The sequence below is a fragment of the Rhopalosiphum maidis genome, chromosome 1, assembly GCF_003676215.2.
Source record: "Rhopalosiphum maidis isolate BTI-1 chromosome 1, ASM367621v3, whole genome shotgun sequence".
NCBI classification, from domain to species: Eukaryota; Metazoa; Arthropoda; class Insecta; order Hemiptera; family Aphididae; genus Rhopalosiphum; species Rhopalosiphum maidis.
In genome coordinates, this window is record NC_040877.1 from 87125507 (window position 1) to 87143995 (window position 18489).

Here is an 18489-nt window from a genome sequence, read left to right on the forward strand (position 1 = left end):
TCTAGTACTGAGACTCGAGGCTTTTTAACTTTATATAAACTAAAGGAAAGTTAAATATTCTTAGCTCTACGTTATATAAAAGCAAAATACAATTTAAACACCTTTAAGCTTTGGCTGGCTGTACAAATAATAATTATATCGAAATAATAATGCAGTCGGGCAGTTCACTAAGTATTTCACATAATTAATTTTAATTGATATATAAATATATAATTAATGATTTTAATTTGATAAATAATCACCGCATACTAAAATTTAAATATAACAGAAAATTCATGATTTTAAAATAAATGACTTATTTTTTTATTAATAAAATAGTAATGTACTAATAATAATGTGACTAGATTTGGTTTTGTTTATTTTTATTCTTCAAAGTTTGAATCAGTTTTTGAATCTTTAATAAAGATAAATAACTTAAAAATATTTTTTAAACTTTTAATAATTAATGTTAATAGAAACAACAAAGACATATTTTACTAGATACAATTAAAAAATTAAAATGAAGTTAATAAAAGTGCACTGGAAAAAAACTGATGTAATAATTACTTTATTTTAACTTTGTATTACCTTAAGTGTTACATTTTAGAAACAAAAAAATAGTATATACTTTTCATCTTCCGTTTATGGCTGAACGATTTTAGAATGAATAGAATATAGTACTAAATTATATTATTAGAGTGGGTAGGTATTTTTTTAAGAAAATCAAATTTAATCACAAATGGGTGAAAATTCAATTTAATAACTCATTGTAAGTAAAACAAAATGAATTATTTTATTATATAATATATATGAGTAAATATTAAATACCATATATAAATGTATATATTTATTTATGTATAGTACAGTACGTAATCTTGTATAATATATTTTTGAAAACTTGTTATCTAGTAGAAATTAATAATGTTTTTCGTGTGAGAAATGTGGTTGTAATACTGTTAGTAATTGCAGCGTGTGTTCATTGTGTATATATATTTTTTAATTATTGTCTTTTTCATTAGGATATTTTTCCTTCAAAGTTTCTTAAAATAAGATTAGATTTTAAATCTACGAAGGTTTATTGAAGACAACCTACTTAACCTACAATTACCTACTTAATTATCAATTAATAAAAAAATACATATTTTATCGTCTTAAAAGGTGTGTTGTATCTATATGACGTATACTTTATTTTAAAGTGTATTAACTGCAACAAATAATATTAATATATGTTAATGGATCTCGTATATACATATAATTTAATTATAAAGTAGCTAGCCCAAGTTAGTAGATTTACTGATCATGGTTGTTGGCTATTATAATGAATGACAAGTCATTATATTAATCCTAATCCTTATTGCATAGTTTAACGATTATAAGTCAAATTATAACTTAAAAATGGAATACTACGATATTAATGATATTATAACTATGGAACATTATTTAGGTAAATAAGTCTTATTCGTTATTATTCACGATGAAAGCTAAAATTAGTCACAAATTAGCATTTAATTAAAAATTGAATAATAACGTTACCTACGAATATTATAGCAATGATTCGTAAAGTTATTAATTGTTATGTTCTACATAAATACATAGTAATAGGTGTAACTATATTTTTTAAGGAAATATTGATATTGACTGGATATTAAATACAATATCAATAGTTGGACAGCTATGATAATTATTGAGGTAAGAGTAATTGATAATTTACATTTTGAAATAGTTATAGTTTAATTAACTCTTTTTGATAATTAACTTGAGTCGCCTGTTCTGTTATCAAGTAATAAGTACCCAATAAAAAAATATATTCTTTTATATTTTATACTTAAAAATTACCTATCATTATTATATTATAATATATTAACATACCTAAATTCCCATCTAGCTTTTGGTTGGTAAGATGCAACTCCGAAGACATTTTGTACTTTATAAACTGAGTTTGACACATTTGAAAGTGAAATTTTTGGAGTACATTTGCGTTCATAAGAAATATTCAATTAAATTAATTAATCAACAATTATTATAAAAAAACCGTATAATTTTTAGAAAATAATATTAGTCTAATGTCATACAAATAGATACTCGATACATGTATGAAGATGAGCATCCCTTCCTTAAGACTAATATATTTGAAAATAACTTGAAAATATTTAAAAATCATTTCCCAGTTCGTCTTAAAAAAATAAGGTAGGAGAGCCAAATTTACGCTTGTATATAGCTGACAACTTCAAAATGGTATCGAAATTTTACAAATTTAATTTTAGAATTTGTAAATCAATTTTCAGTACAAAATAGATAAGACGGGAATAGTAAAAGTTTCACACGATAAACCCTTTATTTGAGGTAGGGGCTTTAAAATGGTATCAACGCTTAGTGAATAATATTTTTAAAACTTTCACCAATATTTTGCAAATAATTGTGCAATGAAGTAAAGGTAGTAGCGCAAAGCTGTTTGTCGAAAAAATAAAGTCCAAAAAGATTTGGGAGTGCTCCAACAATATACAACAAATTAAGCTCACAATTTTTATAAAAGAAAGACAATAGTCACTACTCACAAGCTTTTATTTTATTAAGGTTAAACTTTTGTTATTTTATTATTTAAGTTATTATCAACTAGGAAATTCGATTTTCGAATTTTTTTTTTTTTGAATTATTATTGAAAATATTATGTAATATAAAATTATTTTGAATGAAAACAAACTAAAATGGATAACTAAAATTAATTTAGTATACAATTTGAAGATGATTTTTTTACACAATATTTGTATTATGTACCTAACTTATACTAAGCTATCATAATTTTTCACAAGTTTTTGAGTAATATTTTAATGTAGACGTTTTGACAAAATAATGCAAACAATAATGCTACATTTGGAATATTTTGATTTTTTTTTATGGTAATTGTAGATATTTTTGTATAAAAATACGTAAATATTACGTTTAAATACGTAAAAATATAATAATTTAATAATATAATGCATATAGTATATTATACATTCTACTTAAATATATTTTAATTAATGTATTTATTTGATGATAAAATAAAACAGTAATAAAATGACCCATTACAATTTATTGAAAAATTAGATATAAACTTAAGTAAAACTAAGATTTTGTTCCCTGAGAGAGCTAAATAATTTATATAAGTAATAAATACGATTAAATATATAAAATAATGGACTGACAAAAGGTAGATTTTGATAACGCGCGATAATTTTATTAAAGAAATTAAATTTAACATAATGAAGATCCAAATTTAACAAGAATAAAAAAAATAAAATGTTATATAATCCATGTGATAGTTTGAATTTTTAATAAATATGCCTAATTACGTTTTATGTTTTATTTCACTTTAGAAAATATATATTATGTATACAAATTATTTATACAACGATAATATTGTACACCGTACGAGTACACTGCATTTTAAACATATTTATTAAACCTAACAATAATTTTTTTTATTCATAAAATTAATTTTATTTTATGTTTTAAATATTATAACTTAACTTTACTGATGAATTTATATCGTAATTAAAATTCAGTATAGTAGGTTTTCATAAGTAATTACTAATTAGTATATAATTCTAACATGAAAATTGTGGTGTATTATGGCTGGAACAGCTTGACTTATGATTGAATCTTTTGTTAAATATTGGTGTTACATTTATTCTGTAAAACTTTTTATGTTTATTTTTAAATAATTTTTAATTTTTATATTTTAGTAATGAATAAAATAATTATACAGGAAATATTCAATTTTAAACTTTTTTTTCTAAGCCATGAAAATTATTTCTAGAATTGACATTAATAATATTCTGACTCAAAAGAAATGTATACATAGGTACCAACATGATAATAAAATGTGAATTTCAAAATAATTTTTTCTAAAAAAAAATATCGTATAAAATGTTCCTTATATGAATTTAATAATCCTAACATATATTTTCAATGTTAATTTATTTTTTATATAACTAGCTCCAGTGTACCATTTTACCTTTGACCAAGGTCTGTCTCGTTTTTAGCTTTGGATATAGTGCATACAATATGTTTCAATGCAAGAACTATTATTCCGAATTCACATCATTCACTGTATAATAAACATAAAAAATACAATTTGTTGATCATACATATTAGAAGGACAAATATGATATCATTTTTTAATTTTACACTTTAAATTTATGAAGTTTACCCAGTAGTGCAACCAAACATTTCGATGAAGGACTATAATAATTTTTTAGGTTGTTATTTTGGTATATTATTATTGAATATTATTACAATTTGTATAAGTATTGAATAAAATATATTACTTGAGTTTCAAACATGGCTTAAAGGGTAAGTCTAGATCTAGGGATTTCCTCATCTTCTTCAATCCCTTCAACGCCACTAGTTGAGTCACTGAAATGACCTGTCTTCAGTATACAGACATCTCAATTTAAAATCACTTTCCAAGTTTGAAATATGTGAAAGATTTGTTGAAGTTAATGTATTAAGAATTGTATAGGATAGGTACCTAGAGAAATAACGTATATTTAAGATTTAAAAAGTTACATCTTGTATTTTATTTTATCTGTAAATATATAAAATATAAAACTATAATATTTTTTAAATTCGTTGCTTTACTATGTATTATTAAAAACGATGTAATAATAAATTATATTTACGAGTTATAATTATTTAAATATTTTATTATTTATTTAATAGATAAATATTTAATATATTGTTTTAAAATACATTTAAAATTATATTAAATAAATGTATTATAATTCATTTTTATTTGGTTTAATAAATGTACTTTAACAAAAAAATTGTATGTTTAAGTATAATTTATAGTATAAGCTTCTCATAATTTTTGAATTGAATTAAAGCAGAACAAAAGTGTTTGATTATGTATTTTTGTAAGGAGTGAATAATTTACTGTAGGAAATGCATTATATTCATATTTATTACGTGTTATCTTTCTTCATAGTCGACAATTAATATTATAATTTACTTGAAAGTATTTTCGAAATGGGTTTTGAACCCCTAAAATCCCTGGTCGTGAACACTTATATACTTACCCTCGACCGTCGTATTTCTAAGTGCACTAATAAAACGAGCAAGTGTTAACACAATTTTTCACTACCCCCAACATTACACATTAAATACTGCATATGCATAAATATTCCAAATACAATGAACAATTTAGCGTAAAGCCTATTTGTTTGTTTTTAAATAAATCTTAATGTTATACATTAATATATTATAATACATAAAATCACAATATTGTTTTACTTTATTTATCTGTAATACCTAAATAATCTATGTAATAAATCATTATTTATTTATAATTTTATAAATAATAATAATTTTATAATAAACATTATTAAACGAACCGAAGACGGCAAATATTGCAATATATTAGTATATATTGGGTGTAATGCGACTATTATAATGACCATAACGACTATACATGAAATGATATATTATGTACAATGCACGTATACATTAATAATAATATATACTTTACGCGAACGAGAGGGGTGGTCACGATGCATATGCATATGGGAGAGACGCAGTATGGACGTATGATATATAAATAAGGTCGGAGGTGTATATAGGGTATAGGGGGTAGAAAATCTAAAGCTAGATACAGCAGGCTTATGGCCATCGTAGCGTAGTATGCCATTAATTTTATCTTGAATTTGATCCCCGGTGGTTTTCTAAAAGGGCATTTATTTGTGTACCGCGCATGTAACGTCCGTGTATAGTTGCCCGTATAATGAACGGAATCAGTGAAATATTGCACTGTAACCGCCCGGGGGCAACAGATGCCATTACGAAACCCGTAATAAAATTTTATCTCTTACGCGGTGGCGGTGGATGAGCAGTGGCGTTGTTGGATGGTGAACGCTGTGGTGCTCGTCGGTGGTTGAGGTAGCGGTAGAGGCGGCGGCGGCGCTATATAGTGGCGTCGTGGATATCATCCTTATTTTATATTGTTTTGCGACACACCGGACGGCCCGACACAACCTCTATGCCGATGTAGGACGAGGGATTATGTTGGTGGCAACACCGAACTTATATATAATAATATGATGTTTAATAAAATAACAGCTATAATAATTCAATGGATTTCTTTTTTTCGTTTTTCATTACCTAGTTTATGTCACACATTTGTGTAATTATTGTACAGTTATTTTTTTGAAATACTCGAGACTTTACCCTCTCTAATACAACAACATCATGACATTTATTTATTATTTGTTTTTCTTTTGTGATTATTATTAATGGTCGTTTTCACTGGAACTTAGTTAGGGTTAGGATTTATGGGTACTATAAAGTACAACTTACGTATATCATAAAACGTTTAATAACAATTTTAAGGAAAAAACTTACCTGTATAGTTCACAACGTGTACGTCGTTTACAATATATCTATATATAAATAAATGTATTACAAAGTGACACTTTATAAATATATTTTAAATTTAATATGCGTAAATCATTTTAAAAATAAAGTTATTTGTACGAGTTATATACTTATATACAGGAATCTTAAAATGATAAAAATCAATCAACCAAGTACATATATATACATGTATTTATTAAGAATAAGTTAATCTGAATCAACTTAATTATGAAAAGTTTTAAATCATTAATAAAAAGCAGAATTGTGTTTTGATAGAATATTTACAAATTTATTTTAGGTAATTTTATTATTTCTTTGGTGTAGTTATTATGTTTTTTTAATATAAAAATGTGCAAACATATTTAGTAGGTAAGTCATTTTTATTTAAAATTTACAATTTGATATAGGTACTTATCTATTTATATTATATATAAATTCTATTCATATATAAAACCATATCATCTACCATGTCCCAATTTGTATTTATTTCGATTTTACATGAATTATATAGAAATATAAATGCATTATTATATCAATTTATGATTAATTTTAAATTAATATAGAATCTATATAATGTGACTCGTGTCATTGGATAATGATATATACAAGAAAATTGGATTTATAATAATACAAGTAATATAGTCTGACTTTCAAAAATTACATCTTTGAAATTATTAACATTGTTCATTTTATGAATATAGGTGATAAATTAAAAATTATAATTATTGTTAAGTCTATCAAGTATAAAAGTATAAGAACGAAATGGACGCAAAAACTTCTGTAAAACAACTCAGAAAATTGATAAATTTTATAAAGTTTATTAATGGAATATTAATGTTCAAAGAAAAGTTTCTATATGTAGTCTATGTGGCCAAGTTTTTAAACTAATGAACAAATTAATTAATTTCTTATTATTCTATTACTTAATATTATTAATAAATTACTTGCTTATAATTTAATATTATAGAATACGGAATTAGATTAGGTAAAAATAAACGCTTTTATTACGTAAATTATAAAAATAAGCATATGAAATCAAGGCTTATTATATACTATATAATATTATATTGTTATTGTTTTATAATTAAGAAAATATAAAAATTATAAAAAACAATAAACCTTTCTGAAAAATGAACTTGATTTTATAACTAACTTAAACATTTGACGAAAAACATTAATTTTTTGTGTTTCTACTTTTATATTAAAAATTAAAATTATCACTATTATTTATTATTCTAAATATTTGTGTTACATATTTTTCTAACTAAAATATTGTATTAATTAATGTTTATTTATGTATAATTATAATAGCCATGAGAAACTATTGTTAAATAATTATATTTAAATGGATTAATGCAATACTGATTCTAAAACACGATACATACAAAATACTTATCTGTATAGAAAAATTTGTGAAGGATATATATATAATGTATATAGAAATTTGATACCATTGCGGTTATGGTAGGTACTCATAAAATAATATGCATTATAACCGTACGAAGAGATGAAACGCAATGTCGAAACTATATGTTTAGGAAAAAATATCAATAAAAATATAGATAAAAATTCTAAATGCGGAAATAAGTCATGACTTACAATATATGATATAAAGTATATCCATACTTGTATTATATACCTTATACATACGCTCGCGACGATATTATTCCTCTATAAGTCAGGAAAGAAATAATAAAATGTTTGTTAAGAAAAAACGTGGCTTGAACAGTTGGAATTTGGAGTATGAATAAGAGGAAAGCTGTATATCATAGAAATTGTATTAGTGTACAGTGTACATGTACATAATATTGGAAGTATATTAAAATTGAATTAGTATTATATTTCCGGTTTATTACTAGTACTTCATATACACATAATACATGTTTTAAGTTAAATATTAATATAAGTTTACTTACCTATTTTCTATAAGCTATTTTGCATGAAAAGCTCTATTCTAAGCACAATTAAATAATGTAGAAAACTTAAATGTAATGTAAATACACTTAAATTATAAATGAAAAGTGTTAATTTTAGACAAATCAATTTATAATTAATCAATAATCATAATGTATCTGTAATATAAATTATTTAGTCTTATAATCGTTTAAACTATCATTAAACTAAATTTAAATAAAATTCCCTATCACAAATTATGCTTGTCGAGGAATTCCAAATCTTTGTATTATAGATTCTGAGAGGAGAGATATAACGCTTTACAATAATGTGTGTTTTTCGCTGTATTCACCATTCAGGGTAGTAAAAATTCTTCACTTTTCTACTTTGGTGGTGTTTTTGATAAAAAATTATAAAATTGTATTGATAGTAAATTTCAAATAACCAGGAAAAATAAAAATAAAAGATAGGTTAATAGATATTTCTCTGCTATATATTTATAGGTATCGATCAGATCACTATTATAGGCATATTTAATTTAAATTCAATGATATACCATTGTATGCAAAAAATGATTTTGAGTGAATTAACTATTGTCTATTAGCGTATATCACCATATGATATAATTTGGATGATATTGAATTTTTAACTACAAAATAATTTATTAATATTCGTGGTTTTAGGAATTTTGTAAAAATTCTAAATATAGAAACTATAGATTTTCGATATTTTTTAACTAAGGAATAAATAACTTGAGAAAAGCTATGTATTTAATTTTCAAACATTTCTACCCAGTAAATAATTTTAAATTAAAATTTATAAAAAAATAAATAAAAAAATTAAATATTTCTTACGCCTTTAAATAGCTTATACAATAATATAAACATCTGATAAAAATTTCAAGTATTTACAGTTATTTGTTTTTAAATTAAATTACAAAAGCAAAATCGATTTTGTCGAAAATTGGAAATGTGTAAAAATGTCTTAATTTTTGGTTTGTTTTTTCTGAATATAAAAATAAGTACTGAGAATTTTTAAGTTTATCTCTTTAAAGAAAAAATTGGATATAATTTCATATTCAAAACCACTTCTAATTTTGAAAATTTAAGCATTTAATCGATTATTTACAGTTTACTTATCCACAAAAAAAACTAAATAATTATAAAATCAATACATTTATTGCTTTGCTCAGAATCTAAAAAAATAAGAAAAACATAGTAAGTTTTACACAAAAACTATAGGTACTAAAAAAAAAATCGATTTTTTTTGTAGTTATTCAATAACAAATAACCGTAGATACTTTAAATTTTCATCAAATAATTATGTTTTTAATACTCTATTTTTAAGCTAGTCTCAGTATGAGAAATTTTCAACTTTTTTTAAAATTATTGTTGATAAAAACATAGGTATATATTATGTTGATTCATAGATGCAACTTTTTTTATAAGCATTTTAAGTTCACATTTCAACAAAATTATATGTTTACAATCATATTTAAAAAATATTTAGATTAATTTAAAATAATACTTATTTAGACTCAGTTTTACGACGAGGTGGTTTTACTGATTCTAATTGATCGAATTAAAATGGTATGTGAACGAATAAGAAAGAATTTTTTCAAATGGAAATTGTCGGAAGATGACAGGTGTGAATGCGGAATTGTGAAAAAGATGTCAAGACGATAAACATATATGTATTTGAACGCTTTAACTTTGAAGAAATGTGTAGCAAAGAAAATGTAGACGATATTAATGACAAAGCTATCAAAGTGGCAACTTACCAAATGAATAAAATATAACAGAAAAATAACGACAATACGAAAAAAAAATATTAATTCGAAAGTTTATAATAATAATATAATATGGTATAAATATATACTATTACAATAATTAAATACTAATAAAAATGTAATGTTTTTTGCAAAAATTAAATCAACCTACTATAATACTAATAGTAAAATAAATTACTTTAATAGTAATATCAAAGTAAAACCATTGCATGAAAATATTAAGTATAATTAGTGATATAGGATGACAGACTGTTTCCGCTCAAAATTATTTTTCATGTAGAATGATATATCATTGAATTAAAATTTAACACGTAATACATTAAAATGACCCAGTCATCGCCTTATGTACAGTAAATTTACTATATTTTTAATTTTATTGTGTTTGATAAAAAAAAAATTATTATTATTATTATTTTAATTATTCAATAAAATCAAGCCATATATATATATATATTTTTTAAATAAATATTGTAGGTTTACGTGTTATTCTTTATTTAATTAACAATTTTCTGTATTCTATATAATTATATAAATCATAGAAAAAAACAAAACATTATCTTTTAGTTCAGTTAATGCTTATTGTGATTTTGTGTATATAGTATATAGAATATACGGTAATTAACAGATAATAAAAATATTGTTTATGTTCTGTTTGTAATTAAATTATATTATTGCATTTATATATATCATAGTTTTTTAATATTTTTTTATGCACAGTTAAATGTAAAAGATAGTACAATAAAATTTTATGCAGATATTATGTATTTAAATTCTATGAAATTAAAACTGCGATTGTCTTACAATATCACGTTCACGAAATTCCCAAATAAATATCCTGTAAACAATTCAATTTTTTAGTATTTATTAAAATATAAAATAACCAAAAATAATTTTCCTAAATAAAGAAGGTTTGTCTATTACAGTTTTTCTGTAAAATAAAAGAAGACTTTTCACAATTTTCTAGTGCACTATGTGGAAATTCAAAAAATGATCCTCATAAGATACCATCTGTGTCATATTTTCAATCAAGAGAGAAGGTTGCAATAAGGACATTTTGTAACACTACCTCATATATATATTATTATTGTTTAAGACCAAAATATGTAAACGGTATAATATGGTCGAACAAAATACACGTATCGCCTTTCCCGTCGAAGTCGATATACCTATACCTACCGATTACCGTAAAGGAGTCATTCTATAAATATTATTAAAATAAAAAAAAAACGTGCAAATTAACGCTTAACCGAATTGTTTCATTTATATATATTATACTGTATGTACGGTATATGTATTGTGCATTTTGTATTTTTATACCACGGTAAACACAACGTGGAGATCTGGATTTCGTGATTGTATTATTGTTTTCATGAAAATATATATTATACGTTGCGCGTATACATATTATCGTATTATAATATTTATATATTATTATTATTATACACCGCAGATGTGATCGGCTCGAAGACAAACTTGACGGTCGTGCAGAATAAATAAATAATAATAATAATAATAATAATAATAAAAATCGCTTATACGTAATATATATTATTATAATTTTATTATATCGACGGGACGACGGATGTAGTCGTGATCTGGTGGCGTGGAGGGAAATCTTTGCACGTGGCGGTGGAGGAGACGACTACGCGTCGACGACTAGCCATCGTGGGGAAAAGCTCGGAGTGCGGGGATTGTCCGGTGCAGGTCGCGCACGCGTACCACCTGCACCCGCACCGACTTACCCCCTCACACACACGCGCACGCGCCCGCGATCACCTTTTTCGGCGGGGCGACGGGAGGTCAATGCCGACCGAAATCCAGAGGGTTTCGGCGCGTACACGTCGAATGCGATCGATACTGCGCGGCGGCCGGAGACGCTAGCGCTCCATGCACGCCGTAACGTACTAATATACGTATAGCGAGAGCATAGTGGAAGTCGGATAAGAAGGAGGAAGGGTAGTAGTAGTAGTAGTAGTAGGAGTAGTAGTAGTAGTAGTAGTGGTAGTAGTAGTAGTAGTAGTAGTAGTAGTAGTAGTAGTAGTTGGAGTAGCAGTGGTCGTAGTAGCCGTAGTAGTCGTAGTATGGCCGTAGTAGAAGCGGTGTATGAGAAAACGCTCGAGATCGTATACGAAGGGGTCACGTCGGCAGGCGACCCCCATTCTACAACTATCCTCCTATCGCCATCGCCAAAACACTATACGCCGACCCACCCGTTCATATAGCTGCATTCGTCCCGCCGAAGCGTTTCTCGCCGTGTGTGATTAATGCCTCTTATAGCCGCGTGCTATATTGTGTTTAGATATATGTATTATATACCCTCTCGTGCCCCACACTGCGGTACTACCCACGCACCACGCGTGTACTTCCCCCCGTTCCACTACCACAGCGTTCGTCGTTTTTTTCACCGATAGTCCGCAAATAAAGCTTTCTTTTTCTTTCTCGATCTTCTATATAATATTATCTCTGTCCCTGTCTTTCGCTCTCCTCTCTCTCTCTCTTTCTCTCTCACCTCTCTCACTATTTCTCGTTATACTTCCCGTCTCGATCTGTTGGCTGCGGTCACTCAGTGTAATACGCGACATATATGTTACATGATTGCACAGTGGCGTAAAGAACACAGTAGTTGGTCAATAAATATTTTCCAGGGCACTGTGCTGCGAAAACGCGCTGTTTACTAACATTAATATAGATAGTTTAAAGTGTGAAATTCCTGAAAACAAACGGAATTCCACAGCGCCGTAGCCAAAATTTGTTCAGGGGGGAAGGCTTAATTTTTGATGGCCAATTATGACAACAAATTAAGTTCGCACTGTATTTCTGATAATATAATTCATATAATTATAGATTTTATAAAATCAATATCAAGTAAGTATGATAAGAATGGCGTTGCTTTATTTTTTTGTTTTTAGCTATTTCTCTCGGGGAAGCGAGTTATCACGGCATGATGTATATAAAATTGTATTTTCAATTAAATTAATTAAGTTATTGTCGTCTAAAATTTCGGGGGGGGGGGGGGGAGCCCAGAAGTCCCCCGGGCTATGGAACTGGAATGCTAAAGGATTTTTTGGCTTCCATAGTTGTTCGTAACAGTTACTTCCCCACGTCCACGTGGCAAACTAGATTTTATTATTCTACAAGGCACTGGTTTCAGGTTGGACTGTGGTGGCAGGGGTGGTGCTAAAGCCAAAAATACTGAAAACTCGTAGAGATGGCGTTAATATTTATCATCGATCCCTTCAGAACGTTTTTGTGGATTGGCAATAGACTTTTTTTTGACGCTATTAACTTGGCAAAAAGAAAATACGACGCTTTCCTACACAGTTATTAACTATTACAACCTAAACTCATGAATATAATATTATGATGCTCACTAATCACAATACCGCATATAATAACAATAATGGGATCTAAATCAAGTCCTGTGTATTATACGTTTAAACAACAACAACAACAACAACGGCGTGGCTTGCGGAAATGTTTTTAAAAGCCAATTAAAAGTACCACTATTATACGAGTAGTGTTCTCACTACGCACATTGATATTTGGTTCATTCTGTAAACACACGATAAATAATATTTTTACTATATTATTCACGAGATTTATAAATTATATTCTATTGTACATTTGCCCCACCTGCAGCTGTGATCATTTAATAATTAATGAAAAAGCATAGACCATAAGTACAGATAATTACCGTGCGAATTTTGTACGGTGATAATAAAATATAAAACATAATAAAGTTGATAAACCACTATTGTAGATACGTGTAGTGATTAAATTATAACAATTTAATTAAATTTTTATTATTTTATGTCGAATCTAAATTTTAATTACAATGATATTTCGATTTGTGTTGCTTTTCATTTTGTTTCAGACAACTACGTTTATTATATTTTTTTTTTGAGTAGTAAAAATAAAAAAACACCTAAACTTTAATACAGCATTTCTATTGATTGGAAAGCGGACACAGATGGTACTTTAGATTTGTAAGACAAGAAAATTCCCAGTAGTTTTTAGAAAACTGCCAAAAAAAAGTAAAGTTTTTCGTAGTATTAAAATCTTTAATTTTTCACGTTTTAAAATATATTTTTTTTAAATCGAAAGGCGAAAAAGCTGTATTCACTAAATAAGTACGGTTAATATTATCATATAGACAAAACGATTTTTTTTATTGGTCTGAAAATACCTATAGACGTGAATAGTAAATATTATAATCTAAAAATTGTACTACAATTTATAAAAATGTTACTATGTTACCATAAAATGTCAAACTGAATATTGAGTAGGTATTGATTGTACAATTATAATATGATTTAACTATTTAATGACTCTTGTTCTGTTTATTGTATTTTCACCGTATTATTCTAACTAAAATAAAGTTTTAACCTTCACTTTTTTATTGGATAATTGTATGTTATTACTTATTAATTTATGTGAATTGAACTACTAGAGAAATTTATCTAATGAAATAATTTTTAAACTAAACACAATAACGAATACATTATTGTATAGCTTAAAACGTGTTTAACATTTTAGTAATGTTAAGCATACTATTGGAAACTACAAAAGGAGCTTAGCATATTTACGCGTACTATAATTTTCTTAAATTGTTTTTATTTCTGTTTTGGTTAAAACCTATATTATTATATGTATTACACTAAATATACTTCTGTTTGAAATACGTCTTACACTATTCATACTTATAAGATATCGAATTATTGCATTTATCATACAGAAATTGGTGTTTACTATACGCCACAGTTCAGCAACCCGTGGGGCATCACATTGGTGCTCCATTTTTGGCCTTTTTACAAGTAGGTCAGAATACAACACACGTTCATTGTGACCATATTCCATTAACAAGCGTCACGTACGAATTACGTGTGACCCACAAATACACGCTCATCAACAATAAATGATAATACATGGTCTGGCGAGTGGCCAGACATATTATCTATTACCCTTTATTAGGTGCCCCAAGTTTAAAAGTCTAGTCTTACATTTATTTTAAACTTGATGTAAATTTATGTGTTTTGTTTCAGAGTAAAAAATTGGGCGCTGAAATTTGGTGTAGATTTGTGGGAGTTTGGCAGACAAATAACCAACATGAACGAAATCCAAAGAGTAAGTTTTAACTTTACATAAGTATTAATATTAAACAGTTTCATTAAATAAAATTCTTAAAATAAATATGTAAATATTTAAAAAAAATTAAAACATCAATGAATTTACTTATTTTAGAATTAAGTGCAAATGTATATATAATGGCCACTGAAGTCTAACTTAAAAAATATCAACAATAAATACAATTAGGAATTTTAAAACTAAGTATATTCTGATCGTATTAACTGTACACAAATTAAAATTTTATTTCGTTTTAAATAGTTATATATTTTCTATCAATTAATCCATTTATTTTTCCCACTATAGTATATTTTTAAAAAGCTGTCATTTTAAAGTCTAAAAATCCATATAAAAAATTTAACCATGAATAAACATCAATTACTACTTAATACTTTTGTTTTTAGAATTCTAATATTCTACTTTATTGTAGTTTATAGATAAAATAAATTGAATACTATTCTATATAAATAAACAATAGATTTTATTTTTAATTTATATTTATTTTGAATATATTTAAAAAAAACAATTACATATTTACTTTTGTATTTTATAAAAGAAATATAGAGAGCGAGAATCTAAAGTACGAAGAAAAGACGGACTTTTACTCATTCGCGATTTGGCAGCAGAAGTTAAAAATATGATGGATATCAAAATGAATTCTGTTTTGGTGAGTAAATTAATTTTATATTATTTTTTTAGTTTTATTTGTAAATCATATTTAGAAACGACTTACATCTAAAAACTGCATTTAAACATATTTTTTCAGTTCAACTTACCTAAATTTTTAATTTAATTAATTTTTGTATTACGTATGTAGCGGTTCTCAAATTATAAACGCTTACATTATTTTGTTAATGGCAATACGATTATATGCCTACAATCCTTTTTTAATTCTTTCAACTTGTATACAATCAACTACCGTTATTGTAAACATCGACCTTTCCTTTAGTGGCTTGTCATCGTTAAACAATTCATACTGTAGGTATTCTTATATATCGACTACGTTAACGCTATTTAAACGCAACATATATGATGAGTTTCCAAACCAATTAAAACATTATTGCACATCTCAATATGGCGTCTATATTACATCAATAAACGTTAATTAACTTAACGTTGGCCGGGTGTAAGGTAGGGTGTAATTAGAGAGCTTCAATGGGTGTGTTGGTTGGGGTCGTAACAATAAGCTTTATATTCCTCTCTCACTCTTTGTCTCATTAACTGTGTGTTCCTCTCCCGCTTGCGTGTAGATTTTTGGAACCGATTGCTCTGTCGAATGGTTTTGGCACCAAGAGATAGTCAGGAAGAGAGAGTCAGAAACACTGAGGCAGAAAGAGATAGAAATAGTCGTGGAAGAGACACTCGCACACACGCACATACAAACACAGACACAGTGCACAACTCGTCGAGGAATTTAATTAACAGGATTCGAGGTTGAAAAGGAGAACCACACCATTTTAACACCCTTAATGACTCCACACTTCCCATGCCATCTGACGAATGATATTATAAAGCACTTTGCACAGACCTGAAATCTCTCGTTTCTTTGCCATTTAATTTGCATAAGTCGTTACCAGTGCCTAACCATTATGATTTGCACGCTATGCTCGTTTTATTAACTTAATATCCTGTCAAAACAGTCTCCTAATAATAATAATAATAATAATAATAATAAGAAGAAGAATAATCGCAATTAAAATGGTGTCGTCACTGAAGTAATCGTATCGTTATGAAATTGTGTAGTATATACATGACATTATGTATACTTCTTTCTAAGTAACCCTAGTGTTTAACCAAATCAAAACAATTTATATGTGCTTCAAACGTGTATAATCGATCTTATGTTTCTGGTAATAAACATCTAAAAATAATTTTGTAATCAAATTTTGGAACATAATATTTAAAGCAACAAAATAACCTAACCTAAGGTTACCTAGGTTTACCTAACCTAAAATTGTTATACATTTGTAGAAAAACTAAAGAAAACAAGAAACAATAATAAAAAAAATTCGGTTTATATAATTACGATAACGTATAATCCATTTATTTAAGACATCCACTAAAAAATAATATTAGGTTTAGAGAAAAATATCCTGTAAAATATTGAAGTTTAATTTTATGGAACTATTCTAAATAAAAACGCTTTGCAACAATGAATTCAAAAAATAATATTCTGAAATTAATAAATAGTTAATATAATATAGGTATTTAATATAAACAATAACAATATTATCCCCTATAATTTATGTATAATAAAATATGATTAACATTTTGTCGTACATACATAAAAACATTCCATTATTACTTAAAATATATTTTTTTTATAAAAAATGACTAAATTTAAGCTTTTTTTTATAGGTATTTGAAATTTTCCAACATTTTAAAAGTTTTTTTAGCATGTTAATGAAAAAAATTAGGGGCAGCTAAAAAGTTTAAAAACTGAATATAAGATTCCATTTATGATTGTTTTATAAAAATTTATAATATAAAAAATACATAAATACAATTTATTTTTATAGATTTCAAGTTCCACATTTCAACAGAATTGGATATTTAAATGAATAATTTTTAGTTATTTAGTTATTTTACTAACAAATAATATTATATTTAAAAAAAGTTTTAACGTAGAAACTCAAAATATATTATTATTATTAATTACCTATGCACAATAAAATTTTCAAAATATTTATATTCATTTTAAACTACTTATTCCAATTAAAACTGTTTTACAGTATGACAATATTTATTATTTACTTTTAAGCAATTAATAACACATAGGAAATAATATTATTTAACATATTATGGGTTTTGTTTTCGGTAAAAATTAGTTCAAATTTTTTTTATTACTAATAAAAAAAAATTAACAATATGCAAAAATATAAATATAATCAATACATTATATTAAGTAATGCCTTATAAGCATAAAAAAGTTTTTATATGTAATGACTTATTAGTAATTGAACTCAAATTTAACACATTCTTTACATTTTACTCAATAAAAACGTAAATTTGACGCTTAGTATACAGTAGAGTGAAAATTCTGTGGTTTTTTTTTTATTATATGGAGATTGATATATATATATGTATATATATCAATTGTATTATATTATATATATGAGCTGGACAGGATATAGACACATGGATTTTGTCTTGCTTCTAGTAAAATATAACATAGTTAAATTTGGTTTATTAAAGTACATTTAGGACTATTTTTAAGTTATTTATAAAAATAATTAATGATCAAAGGTTTTAAATATTTATTGAATATAGTAATTAGTAAATGAGTTATCTTGCATTAAAATGTCAATCCCTAA

General features: G+C 25.9%; 1 protein-coding gene across 3 annotated transcripts in view; it reads left to right on the forward strand.

Annotated features, from left to right (window-relative positions):
• Window positions 1-18489, forward strand: part of LOC113558909 (voltage-dependent calcium channel subunit alpha-2/delta-3) — a 42234-nt gene that overhangs the window by 3168 nt on the left and 20577 nt on the right. For all 3 annotated transcript variants that reach the window (XM_026964491.1, XM_026964492.1, XM_026964490.1), the window contains exons 2-3: window positions 15094-15175; window positions 15732-15842. In XM_026964491.1, the coding sequence (XP_026820292.1) occupies window positions 15094-15175; window positions 15732-15842 (193 nt within the window). The remainder of the gene's footprint in view (window positions 1-15093; window positions 15176-15731; window positions 15843-18489) is intronic.